Source organism: Protomyctophum bolini (assembly GCF_963924005.1).
Source record: "Protomyctophum bolini genome assembly, chromosome: 5".
NCBI lineage: Eukaryota > Metazoa > Chordata > Actinopteri > Myctophiformes > Myctophidae > Protomyctophum > Protomyctophum bolini.
Genome location: NC_137866.1, coordinates 2811074 through 2828199, shown reverse-complemented (window position 1 = coordinate 2828199; position 17126 = coordinate 2811074). Strand labels below are relative to the sequence as shown.

Sequence of the window (17126 nt, the reverse complement as noted above, 5' to 3'; positions counted from 1 at the left end):
TCTGTCTGTCCTCGCAACTGACCCTTATTCCCAACAACAGCCATTCATTCATCTGTCTGTCCTCGCAACTGACAATTATTCCCAACAGCCATTCATCTGTCTGTCCTCGCAACTAACTGACCCTTATTCCCAACAGCCATTCATCTGTCTGTCCTCGCAACTAACTGACCCTTATTCCCAACAACAGCCATTCATCTGTCTGTCCTCGCAACTGACCCTTATTCCCAGTGTTGGGACCGTTACTTTTAAAAAGTAACTAGTTACAGTTACTAGTTACATCATTTCAAAAGTAACTTAGTTACTTTACTGTTACTTAAACCAAAAAGTAAAGCGTTACTTCAAAAAGTAACTTTTTCGTTACTTTTCGGCTCGGCTCGCCGGTGCCGGTTCCGGCGAGCCGCCCCGCATCCAAAACACTTGGTGGAGAAAATATGCTATTTCCGTGCTCAGACCCAGGGGCACGGGGACACAGCCAGCCAACCAGGGACACACATAGTTGTCTATAATAGAGTGGTTGCACCACTCAAAAAGAAAAACGGGCTCCCACTTCCAGGCCATTCATTCATGCCTTCAGTTCAGTACAGTGATAATAATATACCAATAGCAGGGGGGACTGGTGGTGATTTTGATGATGCTATGTAGGCCTATCAATACATATTTATAGCAAACAACTAAATACAAGTAGGCTACAACCAACAACATGAGGGTTCCATTTCCACTGATCCAGTGAATGTTGTATACTGCGCAGATAGGCTGAGATAGCTCATAGCTGCTCTTATTGGTGGTGGTGGCAATACTAATTTGAGTCTGGATTTATAAACAAAGTAAGACCAAAACCAGAATTAATATTTGATAATCAAACACACGCGCAAAGTCTCTTTCAGTATCTGTCCGTCTCTCTCTCTCTCGCTCAAAAGTAGCTAGGCTACGCACAGTCGCACACTGTCTCACACACACACACACACACACACACACACACACACACACACACGAACGCGCAGCCTCTTTCAGTGTCTCTATCTCTCTCTCTCTCTCTCTCTCTCTCTCTCTCTCTCTCTTTTTCTCTCGCTAGCTCGCTCACATGATTTGCATACACGGCGCACACGACACACACACACACACACGCGCGACCGACATAAACAAACACACGGTGGTATAGCCGGTGGGAATGGGATTGTCATAATTTGCTGGGTGGGACTCAACAACTTACTTTGACTGTACTTTGTGCTGGATTGGAGCAGCTGAAGGAAATAAGGAGGAATATAGCCATTTGCGATATGGGCGCCGCCATGACACTAGTCAGAGTAAACAAACTTGCGCATCACCACGTGTAGTACACACACACACACACACACACACACACACACACACACAAACGCACACACACTCCTCCTTCTCTCCCGCAAGGCAAGCATGACAGTTCTTCTCATTCTCCCCCGATCGAGACTACATGAAAAATAACGGAAGAGTAACGGAATAACGCACCATGTAGTAACAGTAACAAGTTACTGAATTAAAAAAAATAACGCGTTACAGCAACCGTTACTGCCGAACGTAACGGCGTTACTGTAACGCGTTATTTACGTTACGTTACGTCCCAACACTGCTTATTCCCAACAGCCATTCATCTGTCTGTCCTCGCAACTAACTGACCCTTATTCCCAACAGCCATTCATCTGTCTGTCCTCGCAACTAACTGACCCTTATTCCCAACAGCCATTCATTCATCTGTCTGTCCTCGCAAACTGACCCTTATTCCCAACAGCCATTCATCTGTCTGTCCTCGCAACTGACCCTTATTCCCAACAGCCATTCATCTGTCTGTTCGCAACTGACCCTTATTCCCAACAGCCTGTCTGTCTGTCCTCGCAACTGACCCTTATTCCCAACAACAGCCATTCATCTGTCTGTCCTCGTGACTGACCCTCCTTATTCCCAACAGCCATTCATCTGTCTGTCCTCACAACTGACCCTTATTCCCAACAGCCATTCATCTGTCTGTCCTCGCAACTGACCCTTATTCCCAACAGCCATTCATCTGTCTGTCCTCGCCAACTGACCCTTATTCCCAACAGCCATTCATCTGTCTGTCCTCGCAACTGACCCTTATTCCCAACAGCCATTCATCTGTCTGTCCTCGCAACTGACCCTTATTCCCAACAGCCATTCATTCATCTGTCTGTCCTCGCAACTGACCCTTATTCCCAACAGCCATTCACCTGTCTGTCTGTTACTCATTATTCAATCAACACCCGCTTCGAATGTATGTATTCACCCCCTTAAAGGAGAATTCCATGCTAGAATGCTTTCTTACCTTTCTTTGTAGTTGTTACGTCCCCACCAAATAGGTCCAGGTGTTATTTTGTGCAAAAGCTCCTTATTGGCTATTTCCCCTACCATAAGCGCGAATTGCATTGAATTGAATGGGATTTGAATGGGGCTATGGGGTGTTGTGCTAATTTGCTTATTTCCATCGAAAGAAGTAGTAAAGTGTGCCGCTTAGGATATTATTTACATTATGAAGAGAGGATATATACAAAGAAATTGTAATTTTGAGCGATGGAAATAAGCAAATTAGCACAACACCCCATAGCCCCATTCAATTCCCATTCAATTCAATTACAACTAAACTACAAATAAAGGTAAGAAAGCCTTCTAGCATGGAATTCTCCTTTAATCAAGAGAATGTTGGTGATCAGAAGCTCAGAATACAGCCAGAATCTGATCCTCACACATAGTGGGAAACGCTTTAGAGTTTGTGTATTTATTAATGCAGTGATGACATCAGTGATGAATCTGTGATCAATCACTAGACGATGAATACACAATAAATACGATAAAAAAGCAAACAAACAACCAACAATAAATGTAAAACCATACAGAATGCTCACAGTCTGTAGAGGCTGTTTACGCCAATGTTCCCCAAATCGTAGAAGAGAACCGATTTGGAACTCTTCACAGGGTTGGTTAAAAATCATACTGACACAGTTGTCAAACTACTCAACTAACCGATACATGAATTTATACATTAACCCATTTTGGGCCGGAACGCCTTTTGGTGTTAGGCATTATGTCATGCTTTAGCTATTGAAAAACCGCAGATCTACAAGCTCATAGCATGCCACCGAGTGGCGCGCTACGAGCTTGTATATAGGTCTGCTATTTTTCTAAAAGTCGAAGAACGACTGACATAGAAACGGTAAGACTACTTGCCCCGTTTCTGTTTTCCTCCCAGAATTTTCCCCAGTGAGGGGTGGGAGAGGCTGGACAGCAGACGGCTGGACTTTGAATTTCTCTAACTATAAACTTTCATGAGAGCAGAACAGCCTAAGTACAAATATAATTTAAGTCTGTTATTCATAATTTAAGTCTGTTCACAGAAGTTGTTGTAGGATAATGTGGGGATTATCTGACGAGGTACCATTTGAGGGGGCAAAACCTTACATATACTAAATAATACTAAATTGTTTTTAGGGTCAATATAAGTAAAATAATATAGCCTTTCCACAGGAGTATCTTTTTATATTTTTCCAAAAAGAATACAAACAGCCAATAGCATATTACAAAGTTATCCCCCTCACTGGGGAAAATTCCGGGGGGGGGAAAACGGGCAAGCACCGGGGCGAGTAGTCCAGTATTCCATAGAAACATAGCTTTTATAACCCCAAAGTTAACAGTTAACAGTATAACCGCAATGCATCGTTATTATAATGCAAACCTTGAGTTTATGCTACGCTACTATAGCCTTGTGTAGTCAATGTGTCGCTGTACACGTACAGTATATACGTACAGTATACGTATATGTATTCATTGGACTCCTCTTCCAGGTGGAGGTGACAGGGGTGAACTCAGTGCTGGTCCAGAACCTGTCCTCGCTGTCCAGATACCTGGTGTCGGTCCAGTCCCTGTATCCGCACGGCCTGTCGGCACCGCTCACCAGCAACGTGACCACACGTAAGACACTTTATATTTACTGTACTTACTGTCTGTCGGCACCGCTCACCAGTAACGTGACCACACGTAAGACACTTTATATGTACTGTCTGTCTGCACTGCTCACCAGCAACGTGACCACACGTAAGACACTTTATATTTACTGTCTGTCTGTCTGCACCGCTCACCAACGTGACCACACGTAAGACACTTTATATGTACTGTACTTACTGTCTGTCAGCACCGCTCACCAACGTCACCACACGTAAGACACTTTATATGTACTGTACTTACTGTCTGTCAGCACCGCTCACCAGCAACGTGACCACACGTACCTGACCTCAGGGTGACCTCTGACCTCTGTCTTCCTTCCTTCTCAGTGAGGGTTCCATTTGACCTCTGACCTGAGGGTGACCTCTGACCTCTGTCTTAATTCCTTCTCTGGCAGTGAGGGTTCCGTCTCCCTCTGACCTCAGGGTCACCAACTTCTCCGGCAGTGACATCACGGTGCACTGGGAGGCGGCCGCGGATGATGTCGTCTCCTACCTCATCAAATGGATCTCCCTCAGTGGAGGAGACCTGAGACAGGTAGGGAGGAGGGAGGGAGGGAGGGAGGGAGGGAGGGAGGGAGAGAGAGAGAGGAGACCTGAGACAGGTAGGGAGCAACCAGCACATCAGGAGCAATTAGGGGTTCAGTGTCTTTGCTCAAGGAAACTTCGACAGTAACTCTGGGGGAGCCCACAGGGTTCGAACTGGCAACCTTATACGGTTACCATCCAGCCACTCTACCGCTGAGCCACCGCCGCCCCCAGTTATATATTGTTATATCTTATAACTAGAACTCTAGCTCCCCCACCCTAAAGAAACACGTGACTTTATACAGCACCAGATGGCAACAGAGCATGGCGGTGTAACGCAGAAACCTGTGGCCTGTAGAATGATGTTACCGTACTGTAGGTGTTACCGTGACGTTTGATGATGTTGTGTACAGTGGGGCAAAAAAGGTGGCTGAAATGTGCCGGAAGAATAAATGGGGTTTTATTATTAACTGTACAATAATGTGAAGACATTGATAATAAGCCTATAGACCCTATAGGCAGAGTACGTATGAATAGTCTGTGGAAAGTTTGTAGGCAATTAAGTGGAGTGCTGGTATAGGCTGGATCCTAGCAAACACACCACGACGTCCTAATCTTTTTATTTTTTATTTTTTATCCCACGATTTTGTAACCCATTTTTCACCCCTGTGTCAATCATCTAATGTGATCCTGGGCTCTACACACCCTCCACCAACCTAGTCCCCCATATATGGGGGACAAGGGGAGACCAACCTAGACCCCATATATGGGGGACAAGGGGAGAGCAACCTAGTCCCCATATATGGGGGACAAGGGGAGAGCAACGGACTTGAACTCATGCTTCCTTCATGCCTGAGTGTCCAAGTTGCTCCTTTTCACCTGACAGGGGGGAGTTTCCCTGGTTGGACGTAGCGCGTGGAAGGAACACGTTATTCCAACCAGTTCCTTTCCCCTCCATCAGGCGCCCCGGCTGGCCAGGGGGAGGTATAGTTTAGAGACCAGGATTACTGCATGTTTTTTGTGAGGGTACCTACCCTAGGGGACACGGGGAGAACATGTGAGGGTACCTACCCTAGGGGACACGGGGAGAACATGTGAGGGTACCTACCCTAGGGGACATGGGGAGAACATGTGAGGGTACCTACTACCTACCCTAGGGGACACGGGGAGAACATGTGAGGGTACCTACCCTAGGGGACACGGGGAGAACATGTGAGGGTACCTACCCTAGGGGACACGGGGAGAACACGACGTCCCTCTCTCTTAGTTCAGGTGGTGGGATAGTGGGATGGGATGATGGCCTTGCTGCAGTGTCCCACATGCTCTATCACTAGAAACACCATAAGAGAGAACTATAACTCAAAGACTGCAAAGGCAACATACCGTATGTGTGACCAAATTTGACTGAGGGACTGCCATTGGATTCTTTTATGAATTTTCGTTTCTTTTTTTTCATGTCACATGAAAGCAGGGAATCTGTACTGTATGCCATAGCCATACAGTACAGTACAGCAGACAAAGGCTTCTCTATCTCTCTATGTGTGTGTGTGTGTGTGTGTGTGTGTGTGTGTGTGTGTGTGTGTGTGTGTGTGTGTGTGTGTGTGTGTGTGTCCTAGCTGAGGGTGAGTGGGGACAGTGAAGGGACTCTGTTGGAGGGGGTGGAGGTCGATAAGGAGTATCAGATCTCTCTGTGTGTGTGTGTGTGTGTGTGTGTGTGTCCTAGCTGAGGGTGAGTGGGGACAGTGAAGGGACTCTGTTGGAGGGCGTGGAGGACGATAAGGAGTATCAGATCTCTCTGTCCGCCCTCTACGCTGACGGAGCTCAGAGCGAAGCGGTGGCCATACGCTACAGCACCTGTGAGTGACACGCACACATGCCGTTCGTATGTAGACCAGTGATTCTCAAATATTTCCTCATGTCAAGGACCCTACATTTTATATATAGCCATATGTATGGCTGCTACGGAGCCCCTGAATAGCCATGGTAAGAAAAATGAATGGTCTCGTCCGGACGAGATATTATCTTGTCCGGACGAGGGCTGCAGAAACCCAAATGAAAAGATTTGGTTCCAGGGACCATCTTAGGTGGGGAGAGAGAATGATCTGAATATAGTCATTCTTGGCCAAACCAATGCAACAATGCAGTCGCAACTGCTTGCAACAAAATAGTTTTAAGGTTAACCGCACCAATGCAACAACTTGCATTTAACAGTGCATTATCTCATTGGATTACCTTCAATTATAGGGAAATGTAATTTACCACATTTTAATCTGTTGTATTTTGTGTAATGCATGGGTTAAAGTTCTCAGTCACCACGATCGATTTCAGTCGTTTGTATTCCATCGAAGCCAACGTGTTTTCTGTGATGTTTAACGTTAAACTATAAATAATGATGAAAAGATAAAAAAGTGTCAGAAATCATTCAGTCCCCCAACAGTGAGCCTCGTTCCTCTCTCTCTCTCTCTCTCTCTCTCTGTCTAACCCCTCAGTGTCTGGCGGGGGCCCGTCCAGCGTCTCCATCTCAGAGGAGACGGCGGTCAGCCTCCTGGTCAGCTGGCTCCCGCCCAACGCCCACGTCCTGCAGTACCGCGTGTCCCACACCGCGCTGACCGGAGCCCGGGACGCCCCGGAGAGCACGGTGAGTAGTACCTCCACACTGACCGCGCCGACCGGAGCCCGGGAGAGCACTGTCAACTGAGACCAGATACTTGTACATGCCCAAATTTGGGCATGTACACAACTCCCTGGTCTCAACTGCGCATGTTTCTTTCCTTCCAGGGAGCAACATGGAGTCCACCGTACGGTGTTCATGTTTCTGTCCTTTCAGGGAGCAACATGGAGTCCACCGTACGGTCTTCATGTTTCTGTCCTTCCAGGGAGCAACATGGAGTCCACCGTACGGTCTTCATGTTTCTGTCCTTCAGGGAGCAACATGGAGTCCACCGTACGGTCTTCATGTTTCTGTCCTTCCAGGGAGCAACATGGAGTCCACTGTACGGTCTTCATGTTTCTGTCCTTCAGGGAGCAACATGGAGTCCACCGTACGGTCTTCATGTTTCTGTCCTTCAGGGAGCAACATGGAGTCCACCGTACGGTCTTCATGTTTCTGTCCTTTCAGGGAGCAACATGGAGTCCACCGTACGGTCTTCATGTTTCTGTCCTTCCAGGGAGCAACATGGAGTCCACCGTACGGTCTTCATGTTTCTGTCCTTCCAGGAGCAACATGGAGTCCACCGTACGGTCTTCATGTTTCTGTCCTTCCAGGAGCAACATGGAGTCCACCGTACGGTCTTCATGTTTCTGTCCTTCCAGGAGCAACATGGAGTCCACCGTACGGTCTTCATGTTTCTGTCCTTCCAGGAGCAACATGGAGTCCACCGTACGGTCTTCATGTTTCTGTCCTTCCAGGGAGCAACATGGAGTCCACCGTACGGTCTTCATGTTTCTGTCCTTCCAGGGAGCAACATGGAGTCCACCGTACGGTCTTCATGTTTCTGTCCTTCCAGGGAGCAACATGGAGTCCACCGTACGGTCTTCATGTTTCTGTCCTTCCAGGGAGCAACATGGAGTCCACCGTACGGTCTTCATGTTTCTGTCCTTCCAGGGAGCAACATGGAGTCCACCGTACGGTCTTCATGTTTCTGTCCTTCCAGGGAGCAACATGGAGTCCACTGTACGGTCTTCATGTTTCTGTCCTTCCAGGGAGCAACATGGAGTCCACCGTACGGTCTTCATGTTTCTGTCCTTCCAGGGAGCAACATGGAGTCCACCGTACGGTCTTCATGTTTCTGTCCTTCCAGGGAGCAACATGGAGTCCACCGTACGGTCTTCATGTTTCTGTCCTTTCAGGGAGCAACATGGAGTCCACTGTACGGTCTTCATGTTTCTGTCCTTCCAGGGAGCAACATGGAGTCCACCGTACGGTCTTCATGTTTCTGTCCTTCCAGGGAGCAACATGGAGTCCACCGTACGGTCTTCATGTTTCTGTCCTTCCAGGGAGCAACATGGAGTCCACCGTACGGTCTTCATGTTTCTGTCCTTCCAGGGAGCAACATGGAGTCCACCGTACGGTCTTCATGTTTCTGTCCTTCCAGGGAGCAACATGGAGTCCACCGTACGGTCTTCATGTTTCTGTCCTTCCAGGGAGCAACATGGAGTCCACCGTACGGTCTTCATGTTTCTGTCCTTCCAGGGAGCAACATGGAGTCCACTGTACGGTCTTCATGTTTCTGTCCTTCCAGGGAGCAACATGGAGTCCACCGTACGGTCTTCATGTTTCTGTCCTTCCAGGGAGCAACATGGAGTCCACCGTACGGTCTTCATGTTTCTGTCCTTCCAGGGAGCAACATGGAGTCCACCGTACGGTCTTCATGTTTCTGTCCTTTCAGGGAGCAACATGGAGTCCACTGTACGGTCTTCATGTTTCTGTCCTTCCAGGGAGCAACATGGAGTCCACCGTACGGTCTTCATGTTTCTGTCCTTCCAGGGAGCAACATGGAGTCCACCGTACGGTCTTCATGTTTCTGTCCTTCCAGGGAGCAACATGGAGTCCACCGTACGGTCTTCATGTTTCTGTCCTTCCAGGGAGCAACATGGAGTCCACCGTACGGTCTTCATGTTTCTGTCCTTCCAGGGAGCAACATGGAGTCCACCGTACGGTCTTCATGTTTCTGTCCTTCCAGGGAGCAACATGGAGTCCACCGTACGGTCTTCATGTTTCTGTCCTTTCAGGGAGCAACATGGAGTCCACCGTACGGTCTTCATGTTTCTGTCCTTCCAGGGAGCAACATGGAGTCCACCGTACGGTCTTCATGTTTCTGTCCTTCCAGGGAGCAACATGGAGTCCACCGTACGGTGTTCGCTTCCTAACCTTATTTAATTAACCTTGAAGAGAGGGAGGAATTATACAAAGTAGGGTGTCATTGATGACATCACAAATGCGACCAAATCAGTTGAGCTGTTTCTGAGAGCAATTTCCATGAAAACCTTTTAAAGTAATTTTAAAGTATCTGTACTTTACAGGAGTTTGTGTATAATTTGTATTCCTTTACATGACATTCTGACATGAACACACAGGGTGCGTTTGTTTTTCGTCACAAGGTGTTGGTGGCGGGCAGCGAGAGACGGGTGGAGCTTCAGTCGCTGCTGCCGGACACCCGCTACAGCGTCCTGGTGACGGCGGAGTACCGAAACAGAGAAGGAGGCTCCGCCTCTGCCCAGGGCAAAACCAGTGAGTACCACTAGGAGGCAGCGCCCCCTGCTGCCCAGGGAAAAACCACTGAGTCCAGCACGGTCACGATAATGAATTGCATTTTTAAAGTGCTCAAAGTGCTTTACAATGCTTCATTCATTCATTCATTCATACATTACATTGGGAGGTGAAGCGGCGAACAGTCGACGTCAGCGTCCTCACTTCCCACATTCACACACCGACGGTGTGGACTACAATTACCATACACTCACCCCACCTCGTGGAGAGGGAGATGGGCTGTCTTAAGGCCTATTCATAGTCTGGATTTTCGGTGGTGAGGTGACCACCGGAGCTGAAATAACGTTGAGCGGTGGTGAGTAAAAACAGAGAGAAGGGCTGGAGCGGTGGTGGTGGTTTGCTCTTCACCGCGGCTCGTGACGTCATGTTGTAGTTCGGTGGTCACCTCTGTGACGTCATGTTGTAGTTCGGTGGTCACCTCTGTGACGTCATGTTGTAGTTCGGTGGACACCTCAGTGACGTCATGTTGTAGTTCGGTGGTCCCCTCTGTGACGTCATGTTGTAGTTAGATAGCAATTCTGTAGACTTAGATAGCATTTCATACAGACTTATAGCATGTTATGTAGACAGCATAAGTGCATTGTATGTAGTCATAGCACGTCATAGTACATATGTATAGCATAGTAGTATAGATGTATAGCTTATGGCCCTCATTTATCAATCGAGTGTAAAATCTGCCACAGATTCGAGTGCAGGTTTCGTAGTACACCCACGTCGCCACGGCATTTATAAAGTGATCGCAAACAGCTGATCCTTCCTTAATTTCGTTCTGACGTTAATAAATGTGACGGCTGAAATCTATCTGGCACGCCCTATGAAATCAAGCCTCGCCCTCGTTTTTGCGACATGAACAATCACAATACGACGGCTGGTAAGTTTGGTAACCAGGGTTACAGGAAAAAATACGTTTCTCCCGTGCCTTGCTGCCCACACCCCCCTCTCGACACACACACACACACACACACACACACACACACACACACACACACACACACACACACACACACACACACACACACACACAAACAGACGCACACGCAACTTGCAAGCCGAACTAACTGGTGTCTTGTTAAATAAATAAAGAAGGAACACCTGCATGAATTAAATAAAGTTGTAGGCCTACCCTGTCTATTTCCCTCTCACCTCGCTTGCCTTGCTGTCATGTCCACGCATGCACGCATATACAATTATACATGACACATCGACATCGCATCGCCATGAATGGAATTAGGCTGGCCTATATTAATTTTACCCATTCGTGCGCAGTGCACGGCGAAGACTGCGCACTGCTGTGATATTAAAGTCCTGTAGGTGACTGCCGACATGATAGCCTAGCTCTCTCATGCACACAGACGCACGCACGCACACGCAACTTGCAACTTGTTGTATCTTAAATAAATAAACCTGCATGAATTAAATAAAGCTGTAGGTCTGTTTCTCCTCTCGCTTCGCTTCCCCCTTGCTGCCCGCCTCACCCCCCCCCGCACGCACGCTGACGCACATATCGCAATTTGCAAGCAACTGTCACTGTGTGTTGTTAGTTGTACAGTTATATTAAATTATTAAAGTATTTTTAATTTAATATACAACAAGATCTATTAGTGAACGAAAACCTGAACCTGTGAACCATGAATTAAATAACAAATAGGCGCGCGCGCACACACACACACACACACACACACACACACACACACACACACACACACACACACGCTGCTGTTTTGCATAGGTGCTGCTCCTCGATCCTGATCCTGTCCTGTCTGCCTGTCTGTCTGTCCGTGACACCGTGATCAACTGACCATGCACGTTCGACAGTCTATTTAGATTGCCTCACAGTCGCTAGTCGCTGCAGTGGATAGGCTGTCAACTCAACTCAACTGTCAATATATGAATGTGCAGCTAAAACCGTAGCCCATGTGGCTGGCACTGGAGGAGTGGTGGTGGTGGGCTGGCTGGGTAGCCTACATCTCCGATGCGGTTCCCACTTGCGCTGGCGGTACATTTGGCATTCGAGCGACGCTTCGGGTTTATTAAACGAGGAGGAGATTGCACATGTAACTCCAGAAAGACATCGGCCTACTGTAGATTAGGCTACAGTATATAGGCTACCCATGCATGTTGGGACTCTCCGCAGCTGCAGGCAGCACTGCACTATAGGCTATACTTTCCAACTCATGGAAATATTCCAGCACAGACAGCCCAAATCCTCGCATGTATGCGCTCATGCAAAACACTGTTTAAATGGCTTAAATCAAGTGCGATTTTAATTCTAAAGTTGGAAAGCTCCTATAAATTTAATATGACACAAAGACACATCTTGTAGGTCCATTCCTTTTTCTTTTTCTTTTTTTACATGTAGCCCATATACATACAGTTTTATATTAACATTTTAGGAGTGAATACATATGTTTCGATGCCTTTGGCAGCCTCTCAGCTGGTCAAACAATGCTGCTCCGCCATTCTGCGACAGAAAAACATGCGTACGCCAGCTGAGGAGCAAACGTGGAAATTGAACGTTGTCACGTTCAATTTCAAGCTTTGGTGGAAATGGTAAATGTCAAAAATGTCGGTAATTTCGGCGTGCACCCATATTTTGGCGTACGCACGGTTGATAAATGAGGGCCTATATGTATAGTTACTTTCATTATAGATATTCCACTGTTACTTTCTTAGCTTACGCATGTTTCATGATAAATGTTTTTATGTGATGTATTCCAATGCTTTTTTGTTCTTGCTTAATGTAAGTCGCTCTGGATTAAGAGCGTCTGCTAAATGCCTAAATTGTAAATTGTAAATTGTAGTTCGGTGGTCACCTCACCACCGAAAATCCAGACTATGTATGAGCCTTTACTGAGACAACTTGTAGTCCAGGAAGGAAAAGAAGACCAGTCAGTGTCCATGACATCATGGACACTTTGAAATACTAAAATATCTATAAAAAAAACCCACATATTAGCCACATTTAAAAAAAAACCCCAGGAAAGTGTTTCTTGTCTCCCAAACCAATCTTCATTGAAATAAGATCTGGTAATGGTGAAGTGTCAAAACTGGCATCTCAACCTTTGATTTGACTCAGAGCTAAAATGGTAAATGGTGCATTTATATATAGCGCCTTTATCCAAGGTGCTTTACATAGACTGTGCATTACATTCACCCGTTCACACACACATTCACACACCTATACATAGATTGTGCATTACATTCACCCATTCACACACACACATTCACACACCTTTACATAGATAGTGCATTACATTCACCCATTCATTCACACAGACACATTCACACACCGATGGCGGTGGAAACCATGCAAGGCACCAACCAGCACATCAGGAGCATTTAGGGGTTCAGAGTCTTCTTGCTCAAGGACACTTCGACACTATAACTCTGGGGGAGCCCACATACAATTCGAACTGGCAACCTTGCGGTTCCCATCCGGCCACTCTATACCGCTGAGCTGTCCTCATAACTGTGTTTGTACATCACTGAGTCTCTGTGGGTGTCTCTCTCTCTCTCTCTCTCTCTCTCTCTCTCCTCTCCAGCCAGTCTGCGTGTGAGCAGTGTGAGTGTGTTTGTACATCACTGAGTCTCTGTGGGTGTCTCTCTCTCTCTCTCTCCTCTCCAGCCAGTCTGCGTGTGAGCAGTGTGAGTGTGTTTGTACATCACTGAGTCTCTGTGGGTGTCTCTCTCTCTCTCTCTCCTCTCCAGCCAGTCTGCGGGTCAGCAGTGTGAGCGTGGTGAGGTCCGACCACTCCAGTATCTGTGTGTCCTGGAGGCCGGTGTCAGCGGTCAACGGATACCGCCTCGTCATCCAGTCTGTCAAAGGTTAGAGTCTTTCGTTAACCCATTCTGACCTGAGATCAGATTCATACGATGTTTCCACTGGAGGACACACACTGGTCTGATTATAACCCATTCTGACCTGAGATCAGATTCTAAAAATGTCAGTCGTTCTTCGATTTTTCAAAAATAGCAGACCTACAAGCTCGTAGCGCGCCACTCGGTGGCGCACTATGAGCTTGTAGATCTGCTATTTTTCAATAGCTAAAGCATAACACGATGCTAACACCAAAACGGGTTCCCGTTCAGAATGGGTTAAGCACTGAAAGCCCTATAGAGCACCGCAGTCCCTCCCCCTTTCAGAAAAACGAGTGGCCCAGGAAATGAAAACCCCAATGCATTCTCCCATCGGCACTTCTTATTTAATTTATTTAAAGACGGTTACGCCGCGGACAAAGCCAACTCGGATCGTGACAAATCATGACAATGATTTATAAGACGAAAAACAAAACAAATAGTGTTTCTTCTTTCTAATGATTTGATCGGCCCCAAAACATTGTGTTCATTGTCATGATTTGTCACGATCCGAGTTGGCTTTGTCCGCGGCGTAACCGTCTTTAAATAAATTAAATAAGAAGTGCCGTTGGGAGAATGCATTGGGTTTTCATTTCCTGGGCCACTGTACAATGTATAGGGTTGTCCCGATCGGATTGGGTGATCGGAAATCAGGGCTGATCACGTCATTTTTAACCCATTCTGACCTGGGAACGATTCTGCAAGTCTCTTCTATAAATCCTGACTGTTTTCTTGAAACAGCTCTGTTTTTCTATGTCAGTCGTTCTCAAACACTTTCATGTCACTTTTCACGATTCTTCAAAAATAGCAAGACCTACAAGCAGTTCCAGGGGGTCCCCAGCTATAAATGATAGTTTGGAACCAAATTGACCCTTATGGGGCTGTAACTCAGCTCGTAGCGCGCCACCGAGTGGCGCGCTACGAGCTGGTAGGTCTGCTATTTTTGAAAAAGATCGATGAACGACTGACATAGAAACATGGCTTTTTCAGAAAACTGTCAGGATGTATAGAAGACATTTTTTAGAATCTGATCTCAGGTCAGAATGGGTTAAGTATAACATCTTACTCACGCCAAATATAAAGCAAAGTAATTGAACTAAATGAGACTTCAGCTGGCTAATTTTTCAATGCTTGTTTCTTTCTCTGTCTGTGTCTGTGTCTGTGTCTGTGTCTGTGTCTGTGTCTGTGTCTGTGTCTGTGTTGTGTGGGTGCGTGCGTGCACATCTCCCCTCGTGTGTGTGTGTGTGTGTGTGTGTGTGTGTGTGTGTGTGTGTGTGTGTGTGTGTGTGTGCGCGTGTGCGTGTGTGTGTGTGTGTGTGTGTGTGTGTGTGCGCGTGTGTGTGTGTGTGTGTGTGTGTGTGTGTGTGTGTGTGTGTGTGTGCGTGTGCGTGTGCGTGTGCGTGTGTGCGCGTGTGTGTGTGTGCGTGTGCGTGTGTGTGTGTGTGTGTGTGTGTGTGTGTGCGTGTGCGTGTGCGTGTGCGTGTGTGTGTGTGTGCGTGTGTGAACCCAGACAAGCAGCAGAAGGAGGAGATGGTGGGCGAGTCGAGCAGCAGTCACTGTTTCACTCATCTGGAAGCAGAGACTGTGTACCGCATCAGCGTGCACTCCCGTCTGGGCACAGCAGAGGGAGCCGCTGTGTCCATTTTACATCCTACAGGTCAGATATGGGGTCACTGTACTGTACATTCACAATAAATGGATCCATGTACACTAGTATGAGCGATGGAAGCTCCATTTTGTGTCAATTTATGAATTTATGTCATTTTTTCCAGAGTGTGTATGTTGTAAACTGTTTATATATATATTTATATTTCACAGTGTTGTTGTGCAGTGTTGTTTTTTGGCAGCAAATTTAGATTTGAGTTTTAGTCATAGTCTCTTGAATAGTTTTTCATTTAGTTTTAGTCACATTTTAGTCACCTGGAATGTTTCAGTGTTAAGTCTATAGTTTTAGTCGACTAAAATATCATAAGATTTTAGTCGACTAAATCTACAGTTGATTTAGTCGAACAGAATGGATTGTGGCGGGCCTTGATGCCGTCGTAATGGCAGGTTCTTTCACTTGCTGAAAATAGCAGACCTACAAGCTCATAGCGCGCCACCGAGTGGCGCGCTATGAGCTTGTAGGTCTGCTATTTTTTGAAAAATCGAATAACGACTGACATTTTTTTTTTTAATCTGATCTCAGGTCAGAATGGGTTATAATCAGACCAGTGTGTGTCCTCCAGTGGAAAACCTCGTATGAATCTGATCTCAGGTCAGAATGGGTTGATAATGTGTGCCGTTCTGTTCACAGCCGCGGCCCCCGCCAGGATTCCAACCCACCCCAGAATGCACCCCATCCACAACGAAGGTAGACTCAGTCATATTATTATTGCGTTTGTATGTTTGTATGTTTCTATCGCGACTAGCGACGGGACCGCGGTGGGCAGTCTAAGACATGATCTTTTCTTACAATTGGACGGGATGATTTAGATCGCGAGTTATTAACGTTTAAAACATGTCGTTCTCGTCGGCTAAACCGGGGGGGGGGGGGGGGGGGGACGACATTTTCGATGACGTCACGATCACTGTTGCGCAACATCGAATGTTGCTCAACAGGCTCAACGCTTCCAGGTTGTGGAGCGATGGGATCGGTTTTGATATCAATAACCTTCACGCTGCATGGGTGTAACTAATTGAAAGGACTTCGATCGGGGCGATCGGGGTGTTAACGTTTAACTCAAATTGAAAACCAGCTACATCACTTGTTTAGTGGTTCCAAAGACCTGTTAGATGTGGTCTTTGGTTTCTTTGTTTCTAGTGAATCCAAACATGAGGAGAAAAGCACAGTTTGTTCTAATGGCTCTGGGCTGTCCCTAAACCTAAAACTCTGATTTATATATAATATATTATTAGTTCAGGTACAAAGTTGTACAAGGAGTGTAAAAATGTCTTAAACTGGTCGCTGGGCGGAGTAGGTTTTTCTTCTCACTGATGCAACACTGCTCTCTCTCTCTCTCTCTTGTGTTCCAGTCTGCCCTGAGGTCACCATCAGAAACAGCATCGTCAAAGGTGAGACTAAAGTAAAATCCACCTTCTAAATATTGTTTTTCTTTATACATATGATATGATATGAACTTTATTTGTATAGCGCTTTTCAAAACATAGTTCCAAAGTGCTGCACAGAATAGGATTAAAAACAAGAAGAAACGGACAGTAACAAAAATTATAATGGCAAACAAAACAATATCAAGCATGTATGTACAAATTGGCTAATTATGTAGTTAAAAAATACTCTGTATAAAGGTGGGTTTTTAGACGAGACTTAAAAACATCTCTCTCTCTCTTTCGTGTATCATCCTCAAATGTCCAACTCAGTATGGAGTAGCCACGCCCTTGTCTCTGGTCCCACGTAGACCAGAGACAAGGGAACAGGGTAACCGGTACGCCCCTATTCCATCTCGCCCCTGTTTTTTGAAAAGAAGCAGCTTGGACTCCTCATGCATAGA

The 17126-nt window shown here is 46.5% G+C and overlaps 1 protein-coding gene across 1 annotated transcript in view; it reads left to right on the top strand.

Moving 5' to 3' along the window:
- The window catches only part of LOC308316123 (collagen alpha-1(XX) chain-like), a 79065-nt gene that overhangs the window by 48284 nt on the left and 13655 nt on the right, over positions 1–17126 (top strand). The window contains exons 16-24 of the mRNA XM_080764528.1: positions 3828–3954; positions 4382–4521; positions 6235–6367; positions 7001–7149; positions 9612–9741; positions 13489–13605; positions 15146–15292; positions 15932–15988; positions 16651–16689. Of these exons, the coding sequence (XP_080620654.1) occupies positions 3828–3954; positions 4382–4521; positions 6235–6367; positions 7001–7149; positions 9612–9741; positions 13489–13605; positions 15146–15292; positions 15932–15988; positions 16651–16689 (1039 nt within the window). The remainder of the gene's footprint in view (positions 1–3827; positions 3955–4381; positions 4522–6234; positions 6368–7000; positions 7150–9611; positions 9742–13488; positions 13606–15145; positions 15293–15931; positions 15989–16650; positions 16690–17126) is intronic.